A 25,235-nucleotide genomic window follows, 5' to 3' on the forward strand; every position below is an offset into this window, starting at 1 on the left:
TCCCTGATATTACTTGATATTAAGATGAATTTTCTAATGAGGCAATCTACAATCACCGTAAAAAGTACTTGGAGCACCCAGTAATATGCGTTATGTTTTTACATTTTTCAATTATTTTCTCGAATTTTCCAGCTCCCGCACACCACTTTCCCCCAATACAATATTGAGAATTTAAAAGGTTTTCCTACAAGTCACAGGGAAAAGTACTTCCTAATCCCCAACGTCATTTGTAGTAAACAAACACTGTTCATAAGAGAGAGGGCAACACTGTTCACAAGGGAGGGAGGTGAGGGAGAGGAATGGCTCAATTTGCCCTTGAAAACTGACGTTAGTGTACCAAGACCTTTGGCAGACATTGTAGCTCTGGCAACTGATTAACAATCGTCAGTTGAAATGATTACAAACAGCTAATTAACTATTGAATGAAGTTGAAAAATTCTTAAATCAAATTATCCATAGATACAAAGCATAACAATTGAGCAGTTACTAAAAGAGCTTCATAATTATTCACTACCAGACGTATTAGCAAACGGGAAAAAAGGTAACTCTTTTCATTTTTCATTTCTAATTCTCATTCTTTCTTCCTTTTGTTGTTTGTAGCTATGCGTGTTTCCTTGGTGCCTTATTTCTGATGAAAAAGAAAACGACTAATGATTGTTACTGCTTTTTGAGAGGTCATTTCCTTAATCGAAACACATCACCTACATTCACATTTGGTACACAGTGGCGTACCCAACGTTGTAAGATACGACAGACAACAATTTGCCAAGGCAGACCTCAACAAATTTATATACCCCATAAGCACTCTGCAAGTAGAACTCCCCTCTATTCAAAAACGACCTTTTCATTTCTAGCAGATACATGTGAAGATGTTCAGTTTTTAAAGAAGGATCACATTTTGAACACTATTTTTGCAATGCGAGCCTAAATTTCCCGTGAGCGATAACTTCATGCGAGTCTGAAGTTATTTTTTGTACAGTAGAATCCCGTTATAACGTACTCGGTTATTACGTACTTTCGGATATAAAGTACTGGTGTGCTTGGTCCCGGCAAAAAATGTGCTTGGTTTTAGTCAATATTTTACTTACCCTCGTTACAACATACTTCGGATATTACGTACTTAATACACTGGTCCCTTAAAGTACGTTATAACCGGATTATACTGTATGGCTTTTTTGTAAGAGTGTTGAGTTCAGGATCATTCGATTCTGATCACTTCTTGCTTGGTGCAAATGCTATTGACCCTCGAAATTTTGTCTGTATCACAAGCCTCCTCCTTGGAAATGTTCTTTGAAAGTTTGTTTGAGTAGTTGATAGGAAAGAGATTTCACTTACCAATGATGCCCAAAAATCAAACTTTGAACAGTTAGCCACGACTGCCTCCAAGAACAAATCCTTAGTTTTTATACTTATCTGTTCCAGGTTACTAAACAAAAACCGTTAGCAAATAAGGCAAAAACCTTTGCTCTCCACAGTCCAACTTCAGGTTGCCTTGTAACGTGCGAGGATGAAACTATGCCAAGGTAAAATTTATATACCCGAAACCAATACACATTTGCACGCTTGTTGCCTTGGCTGTATTAAAGACACAATGTAATGCATACTCGAGCACTGCTACAATAGACACAAACTTCACAATCGTGCAATCTGAGTCAAAACCAAAGCCCAAGGGGCACGAAAAAGACGTACCCTGTCACATATTAAACGTGATTAAATTTCATTTAATCAAGCTGAACCATTTTCATGTTTGCATACGTTATCTGAAATTGCTTGGCCTACCCATATATAGTTAGGCCTACCACGTTTCTCTTGAATGAGGCGGGCCTCATGTGACTGTTGAAATTCTATTTCCGAATGACTTAGATTTTCAATAACAATTCATTGACCTGTGACTCATGACAATACCATTTCACGTATCTGTCAAGCTTTTTAAACAGATGTTGCCCCCTTCTCAAAGTCAATGTTAACAGAGTGCTCCATCCATACCTACTCTAAATTACTTCACTTTGTTCATGAAGCTCTCCCTCTCTTTGTATCTGCACATAAAGAATGCTGCAAAAACCACAAGTGGAAAATGAAAACACGTTGACCTAATGTTAATTCTGAAAGACCAAAAACAATTCATTTTAAGCAGATAGTAACAAGACAACGAATCACTGTTATAAACGCTTAAATAGAACTACCAGTAGCAAGAAAAACTATCCCGAGGCGTTCAAGGACTCCTTTGGTAAAATGCAGACCTAGTTTCGATCAATTCTTAGCTATCGTACGCTAAGACCTTTCAAAGAAAATAGTCCTGTAACCAGCTTGCCTTTTACATGAAGTACTTGCATTTGATCAAAATGGACGAACCTTCAGATTTCAGCAGGCCTAGTAATATATGGTGTAAGCTGTAATCAAAAAAGGTTGCACAGACAGCCTAACATTGCCTTGACTAACATAGAAGCCTTGAACAAACCCTTAAACAAAGTGAACCCTTATACTTAAAAACTATGAGGAAAATGGTTATCTAAACCCGAAACTGTAAACAAAATAAAACAAACTTCAGGATTATTTACTAACGAAACAACATGACATTACAACGACATTATTTATTCAAAAATATGGCAAAATAAACGTCTTCCAATCCTATAAAAACTGTTCAAAACTTCAAAATATTGTTTTTAAACTTTTATAAATGGCTAATATTTAATACAAATACAACAATATAAGAAAAACGAAAATAATGTCTACAAACAATATGCTGCGATTTGCTACAGTGCAAATTGATCTTCGTCAGTGGTTTTTCATAATTCTACATGATGAAGTTGAATAGCAAGGTTTTTCCTTATCTAATATCTATAAATCGTCGTTTTTCTTATGGCATTTTTGATGCTTTCTTGTCTTTCTTCTCAAATTGCGAGTAAACAGAGTTATCTGGAAGAACAAAAACAATTTTATAGAATAAGCCACAGCCTTCAAGGGTGAAAGCATCTAGATACACATTTAAATGTTATTGTACACAATTAACCCAAAAATGGTCGGTTAAATATGTTACAAATTACAAATCTGTTAAATAAAAATGCAGTGAAAAATGTTCAACAGATGTTTGTTGTTTCAGATAACAGAGAGAAACAAAACAGGGTTGGCAAGTTTGGTACCGACAATAAAGGAAGCAGCTAGACAGGTTTATGAAATGGCTCCTTAGAAAATGGCAGTGGCTCAGTGACAGGATTTAAACAGATGGTGACGAATACATACATCACAAAAATTCATGTATACACTTACAAAAATACCGACAGCAGAAAAACTTTTGCAGACGAGAGAAAATTGTAGAGTAGAGAAAAAGCAGTAATGAAAAAAAGCAAAGTCCTAACAATAAATTTCAGATTTAAAAAAAGGCTTAAAATGAGACCAGAAATAAATAAATGAAATAGAAACATTCAGCAATAAAGCATTTATGGCAATATAAGTTCTTGAAATATGGAAGCTTTAAAAGATGTTTTACAATGATTAGGAAAATGCAAAAAAAAAGCTTACCGCAATTGACTGCAGTGCAAACCCATTTGCCGCAAGCGCAGACGCTAGGAGAAAAGGTAATTAGTGATTAAAATATGTAGAAAATATATAAAATTTGCGAATAAGTGCAATGGTCACAAACCAATAAGAAAATTATTCAAATAATTCATATTTTTTTGGGGGGGGGGAGGGGCATTTATTTTACAACCAAATGTACAAAAAAGATCAATATACTAAGCTGCATTATGCATTCTTTGCATGATATCGGAGGCAAGGGATTTCTGAAATCAGATAGATCTAACGCCTAAATCTGCGAGTGATTCCTATAGTATTTAAGACGCAATTTGCCTCTTTTCTAAGATACAAGTTCTTCTTTTCTCTGCTCACGACCCTAGCTTCCAAACGTCCTGTAGCTCAGGGCATGGTAGGAGAAAGATCTTGGAAGTGAAAAAATAATTAACGACTATAAACACAAAAGGGGCTTACCAGTTGTTGCAACCTTGTGGAACTTCATCACCATCCTTGTATTTTCTGTCTCCAAGTGCACAATCTGTAAAAGAACAAGCAATGATTCATTTACACCGTCTTAGTAAACTGAAATCGATAGGAAAATGCTTAAAATATTTTTAAAATTTTAAATTTTACATAATTATAAGGTATAATCCGTTACAGCAACACCCATTTTTACACACAATTCATAAAAATCAGCGAATTAACAGATGTACGCTACCAGAAAAGGCTAATTTCAGTTGGGATAAGCTTTGTGCTGGCATGAAAAGGGAATCTACTCCAGGTATGCCTTGTCTTTTGGCTCAATTGGTCTAGACAGGCACAACCATTAAAGGCGATCGACCAAGCCAAGAATTGACCAATCAGTGAGTGTGATTCCATTCACATGCTAATTGATTGGCTAATATTAATTGACAGGTGGCTTGGGTCACTTTTACATCTGCCAATTGCCTTTAAGGGCACTATATTCCGATGCATTTCGTTGGCCATTTAAATTTCCCATTGTTTGGACTTCACAATAGACTTGTGATTTCGTATCCCATCAGCAACGGGACATAGTTCTCTTCAATAAAGCAGCAACTTGAGGTAAGGTGAAAACCAATAAAATATTGCAAAAGCATACATTCACAAAACAAATCTATTCACCAAATAAAAAAAAAATTTTTTGCAGGTTGAAAAAGTGTTATATACGTACGTTTTACTGGAAGCTTAAATTCTGAAAAGAAAGCAAGAAGATATCAGCAATGTCAGTAAAAAACAACAGTAATTCGATTAGCTGCATCGTTTTGCTAAAACCTTCACTTTAAAGTTCTTTGAGTAGCTTTTTTTTCACTAAAGACACGTTTGAAATTGGTTGCTAGTGTCCTTGATATTCATTTTAGGAAGAAATAGCGTTAAACAGTTTATTAATGATACCAACGAAGAAAAAAGGACAACAGGCTACGTTTGAGACGGCTTTTTTTAAACCTGCTTATTTTTCTCGTATAAATTCAAGTTACTTTAAAGTTGGATTGTCACAGGATACTGCACGACACGCAAGCTTGCATAATTGAGGATGTGAAAGTCGTAAATTTAGGTTTCAAAATGAGGCAGTAAATATAATTGGTGTATCAATTGTTTGTACAACATCTCTTCAAAACAAGGCTGTTAACTATCATTGTACATGATTAGTTAATTTCAAAGCTACTTTCAATCAATAAGAGGCAGTGATGATTTAATTCAAAACACCTGATGTGTTTGTTTTTAATCTAAAAAACTAGGATGTTAAAATAGTTCTAGTTAAGAAATATTCAGTATACTTCAGGAAAGAGATTAGTCAGGAAAGACTTGCAATCTAACACTTCATATAAATCAGCCTGTTTTAACGTGGCAGTATCAAATGAAATAATATTATGTAACTTATAAACACAGATTTGAATCGTTCTTGTGATAAATAAAATGACTGCTTTATTACATGCCCAAAATATTGCCAATGTATTGTTAAAGGAAAGTTGAAAACAAGCAAAAGAACAAAGGATGGTTAGAATTATAATTCCTTGGTGTATTCAAGGATGGAGGACGCATATTTTAGCATTGTTTCGGAAAATATTTTGCGATTGATACATAAATGGAGCTAAATCCGATTCTATTACTGTTTCTCTTCAATCGAAGTTACGTTTAACCTATTGACATTGTAAATTTAGCGCTTCACTCCATTTAACAAAGGGCGTGTTTTTAAATAATCTAATCAACTAGCCCTGTGAGGTTTATTTAGTAATACTTAATTTGTTTGTGATACACACTAAAACTTAATGTTGAATAAATTCTTGCATCAACTATTTTTTACTTATGCGTATAACAATTGACAATAAACACAATATACAAAATAATACCACAAAGAGCATGGAAGTGCATCGCAACCCTGTAACACTTAACTACAAATCTGCCTCAAAATAGAGGCAGAATGATGCAGGCTGAGGATCCAGTTGTTGGGTTCTGCAGCCAGAGCTCTCCGCATCAAATTTTGAACATTTAGCGCAGAATAATAATTAATTAGTAGCCGGGGCGAAATATTAGCCATCACTGATTTGTGTGTTTGTTGTTGTTTATTCTCGTCGGGTTGCGGTGTTCCTTATACACTACTTTTTTATCTATTTTTCGCCGCAAGATTTCCTCCGGAGTCCGTCGAGCAGCCTGCTATCGTGGCCTCTCCTTTATTCGCACATAATAATTAATGCTGATGATAACACATAAGCTAGGTTCTTTAATGTTACTTTTATTCTGGGGGAAAGGAATTTGGGGCTATTATTGGGACCCAGCTCTACGAAAACCAAATGGATTATTCAGGATTAAAATCGTCATATTTGCTTTTAGTTCTTGATTTCTGTTCTTAAGGACGAAAAACATAGGGTCAATGGATACTCAAACAATATTCCGGAATAAAAATCGGAAAAATATTCAAGCTTCAAATGGATAATAATTCCAACCTGTCAAAAATGAATGGAACAAAAATTTCTAATGCATTGGAAATTGTGTACGGTCGTGGGCTTTCTTAAAAATCATCGTTAAATGTTACTTCTAATAAAAGGAGCTCTTCAAAGTGTGTGACAAATGTCTTTAGTATGAAATAAAAGGCACTATTTCAGTATAACTAACACCAGTAGTGACAAAATCAGGGAAAAGCCTGTAACCTGAGTTCACAAAAAACAAACTTACTTGGGTCAAGGCATTTCATGAACTCGGCGAAGTCAAGCTTGTAGTCAGAGTTGATGTCTGTGATTGCGATGAGTGCATCAGCACAAAGGCCTCTGAGGACAGGGTTGGTGTGCTTGTCTTTTGTCAGAATCTAAAATGACAACAAAGCCAATAACTTCCAATATTATTTACCTAGCCTACACAAAAGCAGCACAATTTTTAGTGGAGATGGAAATTCATAGATCACCTAGCAAAAAACGTACAAAATACGATTGGTTACAGGAACTTACTTTCCATCAAATGCAAGCTTGAAGGAAAGTGTTTTGGAGTTTAAATTAGAGGTCATGAGGCTTGAAAGAGTGTATTCATGTCCAAAGCAAGCTAGACTGGTCGATTTGCTAATCAAATTTTGACACCAGATCAGCGATTTCAAATTCATTTCATAAATAGCATATTCTTAAGACGGTGCACAATAGGTCTGGTAGGGTGACAGGATCAGCCATTTTTGATGGGTGGGAAATTGGCTACAGAATTTCTAGGTAACGGAATCAGGATCCGAAACTATAGCCCTTCGGGATACGGGATATGGCGGAAACATGCGCGGGATTGCGGAATGGCGGCGGGATGGCAAGATGGCGGGATAACGGGATGGCAGTAGGAAGATAAAATTTTGTAAGCAAATCCTCAGTTCTATAGATACTAAATCTAAGGATCCTTTCTGCTTCTTAATCACGAACCTCACTAACAGACTCGTTTCCTTCCAGCAGTTTGACGAATTCCATTGTATCAAGTTTGGTATCATTGTCCTCATCAAGAACTTTGAAGAGATCTTTCAGCATTTGCCTGTATTCCTTTTTTTCTGATTCAACTGCAATGTTAACTTTTTTCATCCAGGTCAGGAGTTTTTCTCTCAGTAAATCACGATCCTTTTCCAGACAGACAACTGTTGGCAGCAATGGAAAAACACGAATTAATAAAATTTCCTTAAAACTTTGAACATACCCAAAAAAATGTTTTTCATAGCTTTCTTACAAAGAAAATCCAAGCAAGTAGATCACAAAAAGCTTTAAATTAAGGTAGAATAAAGCAATTTGCGAAAGACTTGCACAAAGTCAGATGTAAAGTGAATCGAAACATTATTTTCGTAACTGTTCTAAATATCTGTTCTCTGTCACCTATCCAAGAAATGGCAAAATGAAATGACTCATTTGTGATTCTTTTTACTACTCCATTCCTACTGTTAGAAAAAATGTTTTTTAAACCCTTAATTATACATCAGTTACTAACTTGAACATTTTTTGACAATGTTGATAACGTTTTCCTATTTAATTTTTATTTTGCATTCGAGCGATTTATTCCTTATGAAACCAGTGGGTCACCGGAAAATCCTGCCTGAGGTCTATCATATTTGATGCCTAACTTAGGTATACACATAATAAGAGAAAAATCGGAATTTTAATGACTTTGTGACAGAAAACAAAGAATGGCAACCATAAATGTAAATTGGAAAGCTGTTGTTACCAAGACAAACATCTTTTTATTTCAAACTGAGAGTCAGATTTAATTCAAACACAAAAATGGTTTTACCAGATATAATTTTACTAGATATAATCCTTCTGTTAAGTAAGGACATAGAAATCAAGATCAGAATTTTCTAACCTTACCTCTGCAACTTAATAACGAAAGTACCAGTAACCAACAATCAAAATAAAGTCAGCAGTTATCACTTAACGATTAAAGAGTTAGAAAGGAACAAGAGGTCACCCGTAAGTAAAAGTTTAAAAGACTTATTCCTTTATTTTCTTAAAAAAAATAGCCAATTAAAAATAGAGGTAAGATTTTTACCTGGTTGGGGTGATTTCCTTTTCTCTTCTTCCATTATCTTCTTTTCAAGCTCGGCCTCTAAATCAATTTGCATAAAACGTAATCAGAGTCGTAGCACCACATAATGTGGCTTTCCTTTGGCAATTGTGTGACACTTTGAGACATATCCCGCGGGGAAAGAGGTGAGAGTATCGAAACCCCACTTTAGGCACAAAAATAATGAAATTCGAGTGCTCATTGACCCATTCGAGGAAATTCGAATATCACTGATTACATCGATAAAGAAGGAGAGGTCATATTTATGATGCAGATAATTGAAATTGTTTATGGCAAACATAGAATAATGAAGTGCTAAATATCTGATTTGCTTTACTTAAATGTGCTAAATAGACTTCTTTTCCAAAAGGGCTGTGGTCTGAAAAAGGTTTAAACTTCCATACGAAGTAAAAATTTTATCGAAGCAATGCTTGCTCTAAGGTAGTTATGTATATTTTATATTATAAACGACGTAGAATACATCTAAAAGGGTGTTGATCAGTTTAAGGGTTGTCGAAACTTAAGGGTGTGGTCACTTCAAACTTGATAGGCCCTTTCATCTTCAATATTGTAAAATATCCTTTGCAAAATATTTCACGCAATTACAAATGATCCTTGCGCATTTTTGATTGAAGAATCTGTTTATTGCAAGAAACTTGTTCACAGTGGCGTAGCTCGTCCTTCTAGACTAGAGGGGCGGAAGGTCACGAGTAGTAAAAATTACCGACGAAGACATAGATAAAGAGAAATTTAGGTGCTATTTCACCTACCGATAGTGGGTTTTACCGACAAACTAGGGAATTTTTGCATCAACTAAAAATTTACCAACAAACTCATGAAGAATTGGGGTCAACCCTTAGCCCGAACATCTGCATTTACATTGGCTGCTTTCTCGCACCAAATGTAGTCCCTCAAAAAAGAGGATTTGTTCAAAGAAAAAAGCTTTAAAATAGTTTTATAGTATTCTTACCCTTTTTGCAAGATCCATCAGCAATTTTTCTCAACACTTTGCCAGCAGAGCAGGCGGTTCGGTGCATCTCGCATTCATTTTCATAAGTAACACCATCACTGGCGCAGATTGGCTTTGGTGGCTCAAAGCAGCGTTCTATGCAATCGCAAACTGGCTCCTTTGCTAGTCCCTCCACACATTCGCGTCCAATTCCGCAGAAAACATTAGCACACGAGCCAACTGAAATGATAAATATAATACTTTACTTCAAGGGGAAATCAGCATCAACATGCCAACGTGAAAATTAAGCAATAGTTTAGAAAAGTGGTATCTTATACTCAGGGTGGGAATATACAATATATTGTCCTTTTTCGATCCACAGCTTGATATATATTAGTGTCTGAGGAGAGTCAGACGAAAACGCTGTAAGTATGGTGTAAAATGTTTGTTTTTTTCAAAGACATTTTCAAATTCTATACTGCCAAAAATTATTCGAATATAAAATAGAAAAATTCATAAAATAATTTTATCCTATAAGAGAGCAAACTGTGCAGACCTTGTTATTATTCGACCCTTTATCTTAGGGAGCTCGCACGGTACTTGGATGGCAATGGCATCATTGGAATGGGATGTGAAAGCAAAATATGAAACAACAATTGCCAACAGACTTTCAAAAAATGACCTAAAGTAGGTGGTTCAAACGTATTTTATCGAGCTGAGTCTTTTTCTTTCCTACAGGTATAAAATATCAACAAATAGACTACTACTTTCAAGTTCCTAGTGTTGAACGTAACAGTACATCATTGCCAAACAACAACCTCGGTACGATTACACTCAGATAAGCCTCATTCCGGCGAATGCAACGTTGTTCAATTAACGCACTGAAACATTCATAAGCAAAGTACTCACCACCGGGGGTTGACTTTCGCTTTGCTGATGCCTGCAAGAAGGAATGATTCCGATATTAGTGACATCACGCCACCACCTACACCACAATCATCACCTATACATCATGGGCCTTACCTTTGGGTTCACACAGTATCGCGTTTCCACATGAATTAAATTTGACGAAAACCCTTGAAGTATCTAAGAACTGTCGATGGAACAAAGGTTTAAGGATTTCCAGCTTTTCTGAAGCTTTTGGGTAGAGCAACACCATTTTAAACATAAAGCTAAATGTAACCAAATTCCTTTTCGACTCTATTGTAAAAAATCATTCTAGTTAGCTAGCATTCAACTACATTTTCTTTAAGCGTATTCATTGTCACTGTTATCTATGACTATGACAACAAACCAAAACTCAGATTTTGGGATAGTTGGAAGGTCATGGTAGCCAAACTTCTGATAGAAGATGGTACCTGATGATGATTGTCACTGTTAAGCCTTGTCTCAAACTAAATATTTTTAGTTTTTCACTGTTGCACTGTTAAATATAAATTGACTCATGCAAGGATAAAGCATATCTAAATGCCATAAAACATCGGGGTTAACAAAGGGTTTTGGAGGCCTGGGACAAAACTGAAAGACGAGGCCCAAAGCAAGTGAAGCGAGCAGAAAGGAGACCTTGATGACCTGGGAAAGTTGGCCCCCCTGCCACCCCTCTCGGTTGCCTTGTCAAACATAGATGTACAACAATTAATCAAAGTAAAATCATATTATGTTGCAATATACTTGTGTGGACTCATCTGTTTGTCTCGTCAGGAAATTTAGAGTAAAGCAAAGGGTAGCCATTCAAGCAGGCTAACGAAGGGAGGGAAATGGAGCAGGTTTAAAAAAGTATGAGATTCATATTCATGGGATATGATAAACAGCTTCAGTTGCCACATGAAATTCTAGAACCTGGGCCTTTTCAAAGTTATTGGCGTGCCTTGTTCCAATAAACAAGATAATCTTCTCTGCTTGCTTTTCCTGGTTTTCGATAACAGGTTTAATGTGAACACATGGTCAGTGCATCACGAATGACGATGCATCACGAATTTTATATCTGCTTCACGACTCAGAGATACCTTTCTGTTAGGGCCTTTAGTTTCAAATGTTTGGTCACATAGAACGAACTCCATACATGAAGAAGGAGAACAGTTAATTTCCTCCTTAAAATCATAACAAAAGTCAATAAAAGCATTTCTAAAATTTGGCAAAAATCTTTAAATTGGCCTATGACCAACGAATCTAAGTCCTTTTTCAACGAACTGAACCAAAATTTTCCAAATTTAAAACAAAACGTTTGCCAAACGCTTTAACCCGGGAAAAAAGAGAAGAAAGGAAAAGAAAAGCTACAAATGAATTTCACATCTAGATTTACAAATGAACTACATTAATTTCACATCTAGATTTGGAAGCAAACACCATTTGTGACTGCTGGAAACGCATTTATTGTGTGTTGATACAAGCGGGAATAAAATTGTCCGCGGTTTCTCGAAAAAGTAATTTAAATTCTTGAATAGAAAGGCAGCAGGATAGCCGATTAAAATAGACATATTTCCTGGGCATTTCTGAAGCTCAATGGAACGATGTCAAGCCTCAAACATCCTGCTTAATCCCCCGTGGTTTACGGACTGATTAAAATCCACCTCAGTTCAAAAACCGACATTACTTAGCAACCTCGTTTGCGCGCCTTCTTCGAATGAGGCCAGGAAAGATAGAATCAAAATACTGGTAAAAGAAAAGCTACAGGCAGCCCAAAGAAATTGATCAGTTAATTTTCTTCTCTTGAAACGACGAATATGAAGAGTCTTCATTGTAGACGACCCGGGAAGCGCGTGGTGAGACACCGAGGGACCAAAATAGCAATGTCGAAATGGTTTCAAAATGTCACAAACTATAAACATAAGCATCTTAAACTGGTTTTTTGCAAATTAACTGAAACAAGCTAACACCTAAAAGGAGATTCTTGAATATATGCTATTAACAGCATAGGCAATATTTGAGCTAGCCTTTTGCCACTGGCCACAGTTACGCGACCACTTTCAATGCCGGAATAATTATTAGGATGAAAAATCAGATCAATAGAACGAAACCTTTTATCATCTGTCTCTTTGTATCATAAAACACACAGAAAATTTCCTCCTCTCACTAAACAAACCACCTTTCTAATCACCACATTATTCACAGTGCTGATAAAAACAACCAACATGGTTGATGCGTGTAGCAGGATCAAACCATACAAGATTGGCCTAGTGTCAACCGCACTCTTATTCCTTTTTATCTGCTTAATTGAAATCAGCATTGAAGATATTGATCAATCAAGCAAGTAACGCGAATAAGGCCTAAGTTAAACGTTGCTCTTATCATGCGCCGAACTGAATACCATTCGATGCGACTGTAGCGCAATTTTGGAGCGACGCGAAGTTAGATGCCGCTCTTAACATATCGTACCTTGGTAATTGTCAATTTAAAAGTCATTCTTGCTCATGCCTGCCCCGTTTAAGCCAAAATAAATTACTATTACCTTAAAGTAATTTATGCATTGAGTTTGGTGCTTAAAAAGGGCAATGTTAAATTTGAGGCCGTTCCTGGGCCGCATAATGCGACAGGGTCAGTCGCTCCAACTATGTACTTTCTGCTGCACTCAATCAAAACAGTCGAATTCAATCAAGTTAAACATCGCTCTTCCCATGCCCCTAATTTAAGTAATGGGCTCGGCGCATGAGAAGTTCGACGTTTAACCTAGGCCTACAAGGACTGGGAGCTAGCACCCATCAATGTGGCATCATCGATGCCTAATGATTTTTTTACGATGACAATTTAAGCCTGCTTGCAATACCACTAATGCGAATGTATTCCCGAGGAGGTTTCAACTTTTCGAAAACATGTGCTCCTTTGGTGAACTGTTTAAACCCACATGTTCCACAACAACTCGATAGGAACTTAGAAACAACCTCATCAAAAGATCAAATCATTTGCCCTATAAATTGGTCTTTAGGGGCCTCTCAAAATGCCGCTGAGAAAAAATCGAATTTCCCTGTATAAATGACAAGGAGGAAGTTGAAAAACGAGTATAATTGGTCAACTCTGCAATAGCAAGCGTATTTAGCCAAATCGTTTTCCAGGTTAAGAACTAAAGTTATCAATATGTGTATTTCTTTTTGGAGGCTGCCCAATTATGTGAACGTTTAGGGGGCAACAACGTCGTAGGTGTTTTCAATAACACTTTGCAATTGTCACAAATAACTTAGCATCTTAAAATAGGCCTGGTAACTAATCGCAAATATACGTCAGCACTGATTCGTGATTATAAACGCGTTTCTAAATAAGATGGGTCGGATAATTATCAACTGTTTCATGGCTAAGGCAACCGCATTCTTTGCACTGAACCTTGTTTGGAATGTGAGGACAAACCGCTCCGTCCATTATATTTGCGGTAATTTTGACAAACTTTGGATATAGACTTGAATTACTTGGCATCTTTAAATACGAAAAAAACATTACAAAACAATGAAGAGAATGTTGTTTGGTACTAGAAAAGTTTGTAATGATACGGCTGGACAGCAATCACAGTCTTTAAGTGAGATATTTCTTTACTGAGCTACATTCATTTTTTTTAAAAGAAACTGGCTATAAGAAACGAGTACTCGACAGTCAGAAAAAATTAAGAAACTTCAGTACTCGAAGCAAAAGAATTAAGAAACTATTAAATCGTGATAAAACTGAGAACAACGGAATTTTGTAAAATCCAAGAACATGATTGCCCTGTTGGCCTAGAAATTAAGACACAAGGGATAAAAATATACCTCCCACGTCTAAATACAGCGTCAGAACGGAAGCAAATCTCTTGACGTGATAGAAAAGGTCAGGAACATTTCATAATATCATTCATGACACCATAATTAAGAAACTCTTAAGAAACAATGAGTATTGAAATTTCCAGAACATTAAGAAACTGGAGTACCCAACATCGACCTTGTTTCTTATATAAAATAAGTGTAAATTAAAAATTGGCAGTATCTGTTTCATCGTCTTAACTCCCAACGCATTGATTAGATTAGGATAGTGTCAATGAAAGTAATGGATGAGGCTTATCTTGATAGTTTGGCCTAAAAAGAGAAGCGCTTGGTAACCAGGGTCTAAAAATGTCTTGATGTTAAAGGTGTTAAGTTAAAGGGTCTTGATAGGGTGGGTGCTAGATAAGGCTTTTGCATCAGACTTTGCTGTTAGACTCATTCTTTATGCGTAAATACCGTTTTATGCCATTACCTGCTGCCACGAAAATTCAGGCAACATCTTGTTGTAGAGACAACGGGTTTCAGTGTATTTCAAAACCACTTAGAGGGCTTAGGTAACTGGCTGCATCAGGGGTTAAATGAGACTGTAGAAAGCTTTACGGCAATATTTTTCAGTGTCCACATAAATGTAAAACTGAGAAGAATGTAGATGGAATGCAAGAAACTTTATTAGTGGTTAGAAATAATCAATAGAATCCTTGATATATAAAAGAATAAAGGAATATATGGATTAAGGAGTCATTTACCGTATCAATTAATGTATTACAAGATGAATGAAGGAATTTGTGGATGGGAAAGACAATTGATTGGTTCATGAATGGATGTACAATCTTACTGTATTCGCTGAAGAGACAAACCAGCGAATGTCTGGTAATGTGCAAGGCAACACTCCTGGTTTTAGAGTAAAAAGCATGCGTAATAATGATTAAGTTCCATGCGCATGCTCCTTGACTCCAAGACGGAGGGTCGCCTCACCCATTATAAGACTTTCTCTGAATGAATGAATAATTTGCTGAATGAAAAGACACACTTCATTCATTAGACAGTTGGCAAACCTATGAGACAGGCAGAATAGCATGCATGAATTCAAATACAGTCAATTTTCGCTATTACTGTTAAAGGTGTTTTGCAACACCAAGTCGAAAATAACGTAACATCTCAATGAAGTTTGTAAAATCCATTGTCGTTCTTTTCAACAGTTGATTAACTCTGCCAAACCACAATAGTTTCGGTGTTCTGTCTTTACACAAGGAAATCCAACAACTAACGTCTTAGTGGATTTGAAGAATGTTTGGTGGACAGATGTAAATTGTTATGTTTACAAGCCAACATAAAGAATGCGATAGAATTAACAGTTAATGCGACGATGATAAAGAAGCTTTTGCTCAACTGTTGGGTGAGGCTGAAATGGAGATTGCCGACGACTTCACCTTCAGGCCACTTTTGCTGCATGGAAGGGTGCTTACACTAAAGGGCCTCGTCCAGCACCAAGAGCTATGATTTATACGCGAAAACCCCGTAATTGTGAAGTATACCTGTCCGTATCAAAAAATGTTATGATGGACACCTTTTTGCCTAAATATTGTAGGCTCACTCTGGTTCTATAGCCTTTGAGAGTCACAGTTCCTCACAATTCGTCTTTCAATAGTCCCAGGATTCCGCATAACTTAATGTATTTAAAAAAAAGTAAAATCAAAACAAAAGCAGCCTATAAACGTTCCATGAAATAAGATAAAAGTTGTACTTTACTGCATACATAGAATGTTTTTGGTGACAATTGTTCTACCCAGTAGCGGACACTTGGGGGGTGACCGCCCCCCCCCAATACTTTAGAGGACAATGTTCTTTTGTTCTAAAACAATGGGAATGCGACGTCATCTCGTCGTCCGCTCCTGGTTCTACCATTTGTAATGTGAATTGGCTCGAATAGATTTTGACAAAGAGATGTACCCTGATTATCCTTTTCATAATGAATATTGCAATATTCACAGATTTAATATTGCAATAGAAATCCAGCTAAACGTTCAACGAATTCAGTCAGACTTTCGTTGCCTGGTGGCTTTAACTGGCAACTATCGAAGTATCAAATGACAGGGTCTGGACAAAAAGGAGGTGCCAAGCGATGTAAATTTAGCTGATGGTTATCCAAAACTCCGAAAATAGCCAAATTTAATTCTAGCCCATTGAAGCAAAAACCACAAAATCTGTGTGGAATATTAATAATCCTAACAATGAATTGACTTCCAAGATACTAGAGATCCATTTTTAGGTGTTTGCGTTTAACTGCTCACAAAGTAGTGGTAAATCCTTTGCTTGATTTTACTTTGTTAGCGAACGCGACAGCAAAGAAATTATTTCTAAAGTCTGAAGAAATATCCACATTGTGACAGGGTGCCTACTTAATTCCCAACTTTTCTTTTTCTTCACCAGTGGGACACCACAATGAGTGTATAAGTAGGGGGTGCAGGGTAGAGTGGGGCAAACCCCAATTTGCTCATGCTCAAATGCATTCCTTACTTCTAGCTGATGGTCTTGAAAAATATTTTACAAGGAACTCTTGGTTGTCCATTATTATTATAACCCTGGTGACACTGTCTCTTAAATCTTACTTTCATAGTAATGATAGTAAAAAATTTAAAGATTCTGTTGTTGTTGAGCCTGAACGTTGTCATTATTAAGATACGGAGTGTCATTAAGTAACATGGCTTGTTGGCGATTAGCTGTTTGATTTTTTCAAGCAAGATTGCACCATGGCTCAAAGAAAATGAAAATTCGCCTAGACGGTAATACCGCGTATCAGAAAGGAAACATGCCGCAGGCAGAAAAACTAAATAAAGAAAAGAGAAAATTGTGATCAATTATCAAAGATTATGGGAGGGCAAAAGCTCTTTATCCATTCACATCAGAAATTTCCAGGAAAACCCATCTTCAAATCCAGCAGGAGCCTTTATTTTCACCCAGTGCTGTCAGATCATAACGCAGAATTTCGCTGTAATTAACTCTTTTACAAAAAGATTTACATATCATGGCTGCAAGCAGTCCGGGACGTGCCAATGTGCAAGCAGAGCAGCAAGGTCATTTTGAACTTCGTTGTCCGAGTGTCAGTCAAAATCTCGTCTTACAAATTCATTCAGACCGTAAAGGAATTCGAGCTTCGTTGCCAAAAAATGTAGGACAAATATTTAGACACGTCTGTTTTGGTTTAGTGAACATGAAAACAAAAAATTATAGTCACTCAACCTTCACTAAAAAGTCGTCGAGGTCGGAACTTTGGTTTCATTCTTGTCCCAGTCAATCGGATATATTAGCGAAAAAGACAATGGAACTTTATCCTCTCAACAGTGTGCGCCTTTCGTTAAAAATGCAGAAGTAAAAGAAACATCCCAAGAATAACTAACAAATAAGTGAACGACTTCCTGTCTCCGAATCATTTCTTGTATGGAGGTTGTCAGATTGAGCTGGTTAAAATTGTGGCTAGCTGCATCACAAAAGATTTTTACTCAAGTTTTATGACAATACCTTTTTGTTTGTTCCTTGAGTGTTTTCCTGCTGTTTTAGTGAGAAAAATTGAGCGCTTTTCAGTTCTAAAGCGATGTTTATAATCAATACTTTCAAATTCTAAACGATATTCCGCGACAACTCATAAACAATGTGAACTGATAACCAAACCCGACAAGAAATGTTACACTTTTTATGAAGTTATGATGTGCAGCTCTAGCTGATAGAATCAGTTTAGCGATAGCCAATCTTGAATCTTTAATAATGATTGTCTTTAGTTGAAATATAAATATATCGTGGCCTTATTTTGACGAATGAGGGGAATTCGAATGTAAAGGAATTTTCTATCGAATATCAAATATCAATGGGCGATGGAATTTTGGATTGTACTTACTAGAGCGAAGAAGCACAGTAGAACTACACACGTTGATTTCCACATCTACGAAAGGAACAAAACTTGTTAACACTAGCAAGAATTTAATTTTACTAAGGAGAATGGTCGCAGTTCTACTGATATCCTTGCAACCATGGATCCGAGTGTTAACAGAGTTAGAAATGCGAAACCGGTTGAAATTCAGTAAATAAAAAGAGATAGTTTAGCAAGTGAGCAAAATGTAAACAAACTTTAAATTGTTCATGTAATTCATACCTTCGTATTTCGAGCTTAATGGTAGTGATAAAACAGCAAACGAACGCGAGAATCGTTGTGTGTATTGAATGAAGCTGCCAAGAAATGTGAGGCCCAGAGGCGAAGTTGAAGGCAGAATGATCACACACGGCGGGAGATGTTGACACAAAGTGCTCGACAATGAGAAGTTAGTCTGTTCTTTTGTGTCCTATTGTTATGGGAAGGCTTTGGATTACAGCTAGCCAATAGAGCTTTCAGACAGAGAAAATGCGGTTCAATGAAACAATTTGGTCTGTAACTTGTGATGAAAGCTATAAAGAAACCACTTCTACACAAGGCCACCATTATGTATTCAAAGACTGATAAGAAACAAGGAGACAATTGTTTAAAATTAAATGGTAATCACGTAGTTTGAATTTCAATCCTAATAGATAAAGGGAAGGCATATGATAGTTTAAAGAGGGAAAAAAGATAACCCTAGATTGTTTTGTGCAAGAATCACTCAAAGACTTTCTGTTTTTAGTATGTTTCAATGTTTACCATTCATTTTTTCAAAAGTGATATAGTTGTAGATTGGGAGACCTTTCCTTGCTTACAAATACAAATCACAGTCCCTTCCTGCATTCTTTTAAAAATGGTTGTGAGTTACAGACACTGATCTCAAAGAAGTCTTTTTGAGTGGTCACAACAGGGGCATGGTGGCCCACCGGGACCCGGTAGGCCCCTTGAAATCTTCATGTGACCCCTAGGAATTTTTTCTTAGAAAGCTTTTATCATTTCTAAAATCGGATTTGTGAGAAAAAAATGAAGTAAGGCCCCACTCTGCCACCGCGATGCTCATTTCCAACATATTATAAGTGATGATAACAAGAAACAATCAACATCAAAATGGTTAGCCTGTGCTCCAGACCCTTAACTCTTCCTTCAGATTAAGGGTCTGGAGCACAGGCTACAAAATGGTGGGCCCCTAAAAACTTGATTTTCCCGGCCCATAAAAATTCCCACCGCGCCCCTGGGCCAGAGGATGTCACCAATAATGCAGAAATAGAAAATTAATTCCGAAAAATACAGAAGTTTGAAACTGAAAGATGTTCCGCCAAAGAATTTTTGTAAAAATGGTCTAAAGAGATAGAAGTTTTGATTAGTGGTTGTAAAAGCTCTTAACTGTTTTTTTCATTTTGTAGCGTTCATTCTGCATTTTTTTAAACAAACAAACAAATAAATAATGCAAGCATATGATTTTGTTATGGTTCAATTGTCGTTCAATACAGAAATTTATGCTTTACAAACAAAGTCTTATGGCAGGCACCACGGAGCAGTAAAGCCTCTTTTCATACGGTTTTAGCCCCCTCTATTTTTTTAGATCCCCCACTTTTCTCAAAGCTCCGCGGTGCCTGTATGGGCAAGACACGAAAGTAGCTTGACAGGTATGTGAAAAATAATGAGAGGCCTGCAGAAGCGATTGAAAGCAAAAGCTGGCAAGTGACAGAATAAACGATGAAAAATTGATGAATCAAATTCTTGACTTCACATGTAAGAATTAAAGTTGTTTTGCCTGTGTCTTTGCAATTTGCTTTTTGTTTGATGTAAATGGATTCTGATGATAAAATATCATGCTGGTTGCTTTTGCAACTTGTCCCGTCATTGATGATGATGATGATGATGATGATGATGATGATGATGATGATGATGATGATGATGATGATGATGATGATGATGATGATGTTGATGATGATGATGATGATGATGATGTCGCCATGTACAAAATTTTCGGCAATTTTTTTGAAGCATGTAGCAGCAAGCCAGCACACCTCACAAGCCACCTCAGGATGAATCTCAGCCCTCCCCCCTCGCTCGAAACCTGACGAGCAGCCTCGTAATGACGGCGATTGTGGCCTAAAAATTGTTGCTAACACTTTCAACGCGGGAACTCACCGAAGACAAAAAGTTGCTAGAGACATAACAAAGTATTTTCGTGACAAGAAACTTTGAAGAAAGTTGGAAAAGATCGATTAACTTCATCACTGTGCCACTTTGATTGGAGTGGGATTACTCTGAAAATGATTAGAAGACTAAAGCCAACAAGAATTGAACTGAAAAAGGTAGATCTTGAAGAATTTGAACAAAGGGTACGAGATAATTCAGTGAACGGAAACAGTTCAGATGCAAAAGATCCTCTGCCAACAGATGAAGCAGACAGGCAGACAGAAGTACATAAAAGGATTGGTTTTCAACCGCAACCAGTTCAAAGTGATGGGGGTCCTAGCATAAATTTATGATCATGATCATAAACTTAAAGTTGAATTATTTTTCCTTCATTAGACCGGAGTTGTGTTGGAGCACCGGCCACCATTTTGAACTGATATGAACAAAAACTCTTTAAACTGGTGGTAGGCTTTCCATGATATAAGCAAGGGTCGGCGGATGATGTCAACTGTTGTGTTGTGCAACCGTGATGGCATTGTTTCCAAGGTACTTGAGCTGCGCTTTGCAACTTGAACTTTGCCAAGAAGGCATTGGAAATAAACTGTCTCAAAATACTGTCATGCAGTATACATACTACAGATTTCTATTTCCATTATTCATATTTCTAACAAAGTAACATTTTAGTTGGGTACAGCAAGAATATTTCCATGTTGTTTTTTACTTGGTACATATTAATTAATTTGAATACTTCTCTTTCTTGTAAATTTTATGAGACCAATTCCATCTCTAATAAAGGTTGTTGGATTTTCTCACTATGTTAAAACAAAATTGTAATGTTGCATTCATATAAAGTAACAAAAACGGTCCATTTTAGATTTCTCAGAAGTTTTTCATAAGTCACAGTTTGAAAAGAATTTTAGATGCTTTCTTGTTTCAACCAGAAAGCAATCTGGACTGACTGTATAGTCAGTCCATAATTTGCTCCAGTTTAGTTATGAAAAAATGACTGCAGATGTAAAAAAGTTTGTTGTTTACTATTTTAAAAAATATTTTCACAGCCAATTTTAGAGCCAATATCATATAAAAATTCAATTACACATTTGAATTTGTCAACATGAGCTAAATCCTTTATAATCTGAACATGAAATTTCTTTGAAAGTGAGAGCAGCCTTGTTCAAGAAAACACTGTTAAAAACCCTTGATTAAACTTAGTTGAGTGTAACATTTATCAATAAATATTCCTTTCAAATTTTTCAAAGCAAGGGATTGAAAGATTAACTGTTATTTCAATGCATGTTTTTAGAATAAAATTCCAAATACTATTGAATTTATACTGCATTTCGCAGGCATTTTTGTTTGATGCAAGCGTTTGCAGGCCTTCATTTGACATTACCTTAAACAAAGGTACCTTATAAAAGGAACAATTGTTTCACTATCAGAGTGATCGTTCGCGCAAGAGAAATCATGCGAGCAATGGGCCACTCACATGGGTTATCTCTTACGAAAAGGCCTGTATTTTGAGTAGTTGTTAAAAGCAAGGGTTCAAGCAAGCCCCATATATGATACTCACAAAGGAAGTTCCTGTTGATTTCTGCACCTACAGTATTCACAATGTTGACCTTTTTTCTTTTTATTAGGTTGAAGTTGGGTTTCAACCTACCACGCTCAGCATGTCATGTGCTATAGCAACAGAGCCAAAGTATAATCCTTAGAATACTTCTCATTTATAAGAAAGGCATTCTTATTCTGAATTTTTAAGATGAAGTATGTGAAAAAGGCACATTGGATGAACATTTATTCATTGCAATTTAAGATTAATCAACATTTTGCTATCGATTCTATTGATAAACTAGATGCTTGCCTCAAATTTATTCTTTATATATTTTAATTGTTTAACAGTTGGCTGGATGACAACATAATGTGAATAAAAGGTTTTAAGGCCTCTATTGCCTGCGTAGTTTGGTCTGCTCAATAAGCTTTCAGATACAATCATGACAATTAGACTATATGCCAGTTATATTACAGTTTGTAATTTTCTTTTCTATCCAGAAATTGATGAAAAAATAAAACTAAGTTTGGGTCTAAAAGATGTAAAACCTTTGCTGTGTCCCACAAACAACTAGAATTCAGGTGCTGTCCAAAATGCTGTGCTAAATCGCAGCTCCTTGCATGAAGGTTTGTACCAAAACCATTACTGGCACCACATAAAGGAGAACTGACACGCAAAAATAACTTTGGCTCATTTGATACAAAATGTGCCGCTGACTTCAAATCTACTAAAATTTTTATTCTTAGATTCACCATTTTTCTGATATTTGCACTTTTATCCGTCAATTACCTCACAGCCTGGATCGGAAGTCTGTGGCAGATCCTAGGAATTCATCCTGAGCTACCAGAAATCAGGACTTTAATATGATGTAGAAGAGATGGATGAGGGGGCCAGTATTCTCGAAAAATGAATGATTATTTGATTTTTTTCCAATTCTGTTCATCTCATTTTTTCTCTGTCCATAAACTTCTTTCTCAATTTTCATCTTAATCACTGAGTCACTCAAGCAGATGCACTTTGACTGAACTAATGTGATATTCTTCATTCACTGAAACCCCTTTCGCACAGGAACTGAATCAGTTACTTTTGGATCCAATTCTTTATACATGATCTGATCCCAATCCTATTGCATTTACCTAGGACTGGTAGCAGGTACGACCCATAAGCTAGATGCATGTGTATTTTAAAAAATGGCAGCCAACAGACCATCAACAATGTTAACAGATCCAATTTGAATGGGACCATTTACACTCAGAAGCCAATCTCAAAAATTTTGGTATAGCCATAGAGAAAACTATATGGATCCACCAGTTCCGATGTAAATGCAAGGCCAATTGATACCTTTTTTGATCAAATTAGGGTTGCATTTGTTCTTGTGTGAACTGAGTACGAAAGACTAGCAGCTCCTTTTTCTGGAGCAAGAATTCCTACATTTGGTTGAAACCTGCAACTCAGTTATGAAGAATACTAAAAAACTATAAAACACTCAATTTTTCGGATTTCTCATGTAGTTGAAAAACCGTTTCTGGTATATATTTTACGACTCTAGTAATTCAAATTAATAGTGTACTTTATCACGAATTCTATATTTTACAAAAAACATGGAACTTTAGCACTCTTTGACACAACGAGTAACTTGACAGTATGAACAAGATTACAGTAAAATACATTTGACTATAAACATACAACTATGAGAACAAATAAAAATACAACTACATAAATGCAAACCCGAATACATTAAAACCCAAACATACAATATTGTAGCTTGAAATATTGTTAAAACACTGCGCACCTAAGATATGTAAATAAAAAGCCCAACACATGATGTCAAAAGATACTGAACAAGGTTCCACATGCTTGATAAATACCTTTGGACCTCATATAATTTGAATTTAATTTAAAAGAAGACTAAGTATTATAAACCAATCCATCTGAATGTATTTCAGGGAAAACCAGAAAAGAAGGTGCTAACACCAAACAATTACCCATTATTTCATGGGCATAAAAGTGTTCCTTGGTTGTGAAACTCAAGTGGCAGTAAGAACACCAGATTTCTTTCGAGGTCGCAAAGCTTCATTTGTGTATTTTTTTAAGTTTGGCCATGCAACACTTAACTGTAATCTACACGTTCGTTTCATTTCTTGGTGCTGATTTGCACATGCAAGGTTGCAACATCAACATAGTCAAAGGAATAACCAACCCCATTGAAACAATTGCCTACTCTTCACTTTGCTTTCCTTGACCATTTCGAAGACTTGCTTGATTTCATTGACTTTTCTAGCTGCTTTATTTTCTCCAGGATTCGCTTCACGTGCCCAATCTTAGTTATCCCAAGCTCCTAGGGTAAAAAGACAAGGCGTTGTTGGGATGGATAGACTAGCAATAAAGAAGGGACTCATGAAGACTAGCAACAATGAAGGGACAGCTTTGGGCTCAATTCGATATATGGAGGCCAAGCTATGGAATGGGTTACCACTGGAAATAGGCACCTTTACACCATAATGTGAACTTTAGCATTTTTATTGCGTTTTTGATCTCAGACATGATACCAACAATTATAAAAGGGGTTGCTCTCTCCTGATCTGCAATGTGCATATTCAAAGTGGTACCGTTGGGCAGACTAATTTTTACGAAAAAGGTACCATTGGCTTTCAAAGGCTTTGTTAAGATTCAAATATTGTCAAATGTGATACTCTTGGCTAGGCCTTGGCTGGACCAAATTGCAAAAAATACTCTCGGTTAAACTAAAGGTCTGATAAAAGTATACCCATGCTCGCGGCCCCCCTTTCTTGGTTAATCTATTGATTCATCTTATGTTATTTTTTCACGTTGCCGGTAGTGTTTGAATTCTCTTAATGCAGCTTCTTTTAGCATATGAATTTTGTGTGTTTGTATCTTGGTTGTGCGTTTTTGTGTTATTGGTTGCAATCTGTTGTCTCTATGCTTTTCTTTGGTACCTCATGTGCTTTCAGTTCATTGTAATTTAGCACTTAACGAACTAGATCGTTCTTGAGCTTGAGAAAGTGTTCTCTTTCCTAGGTTAGGCCTAAGCACGTGTCCATCGACGCTATCAGAAGAGCCCGCAAATGCTACAGGAGGAATCATTGAAAATTTCACGGAAATATAAGGAGAAACGTGAAAAGGTTTACATGTCTAGAGTGTCCTTCTTAAATTTTGTAGATTAATTGATCATACTAATAATACTCTCTTAGATCCTAGGAGCGTCTAAAAGCGGGAGATGCACAAGAAATGTTGCAGCCTTTCGAAAATCAGAAAATTTCGCGAGCAATCCAGAAAAACCATACAGTCAAACATCCACAGAACAGACACCTCTGAGGCCAGGAAGGGCGAGGTGTCCGAAGAGACAAGTGTCCGAGGAGGTGTCTCGATTTTTTTTACTTCGTACAAACTTTTCTTACAATA

At 36.5% G+C, this 25,235-nt stretch overlaps 2 protein-coding genes across 7 annotated transcripts in view; both read right to left on the bottom strand.

The window, feature by feature from the left end:
- Positions 1 to 2,075: 2,075 nt before the first annotated feature.
- Positions 2,076 to 18,506, bottom strand: LOC135684830 (follistatin-related protein 1). Its single transcript, XM_065200511.2, has 11 exons — positions 18,359 to 18,506; positions 18,104 to 18,148; positions 10,400 to 10,430; positions 9,512 to 9,730; positions 8,527 to 8,583; positions 7,419 to 7,624; positions 6,703 to 6,832; positions 4,703 to 4,723; positions 3,985 to 4,048; positions 3,520 to 3,563; positions 2,076 to 2,916 (listed from the first exon to the last, which is right to left on the bottom strand). Exons 2-11 carry the CDS (start codon positions 18,146 to 18,148, stop codon positions 2,858 to 2,860), a joined length of 876 nt encoding a protein of 291 aa, XP_065056583.1. The 5' UTR covers positions 18,359 to 18,506; the 3' UTR covers positions 2,076 to 2,857.
- A 4,796-nt stretch (positions 18,507 to 23,302) lies between these two features.
- Positions 23,303 to 25,235, bottom strand: part of LOC135684827 (diacylglycerol kinase delta) — a 66,942-nt gene continuing 65,009 nt past the window's right edge. For all 6 annotated transcript variants that reach the window (XM_065200501.2, XM_065200499.2, XM_065200502.2 and 3 more), the window contains one exon: positions 23,303 to 24,150. In XM_065200501.2, the coding sequence (XP_065056573.2) occupies positions 24,037 to 24,150 (114 nt within the window). In that variant the 3' untranslated portion in view covers positions 23,303 to 24,036. The remainder of the gene's footprint in view (positions 24,151 to 25,235) is intronic.

The sequence above is a fragment of the Rhopilema esculentum genome, chromosome 21 (genome assembly GCF_057945365.1).
Source record: "Rhopilema esculentum isolate cy_ngs chromosome 21, ASM5794536v1, whole genome shotgun sequence".
Lineage (NCBI taxonomy): Eukaryota > Metazoa > Cnidaria > Scyphozoa > Rhizostomeae > Rhizostomatidae > Rhopilema > Rhopilema esculentum.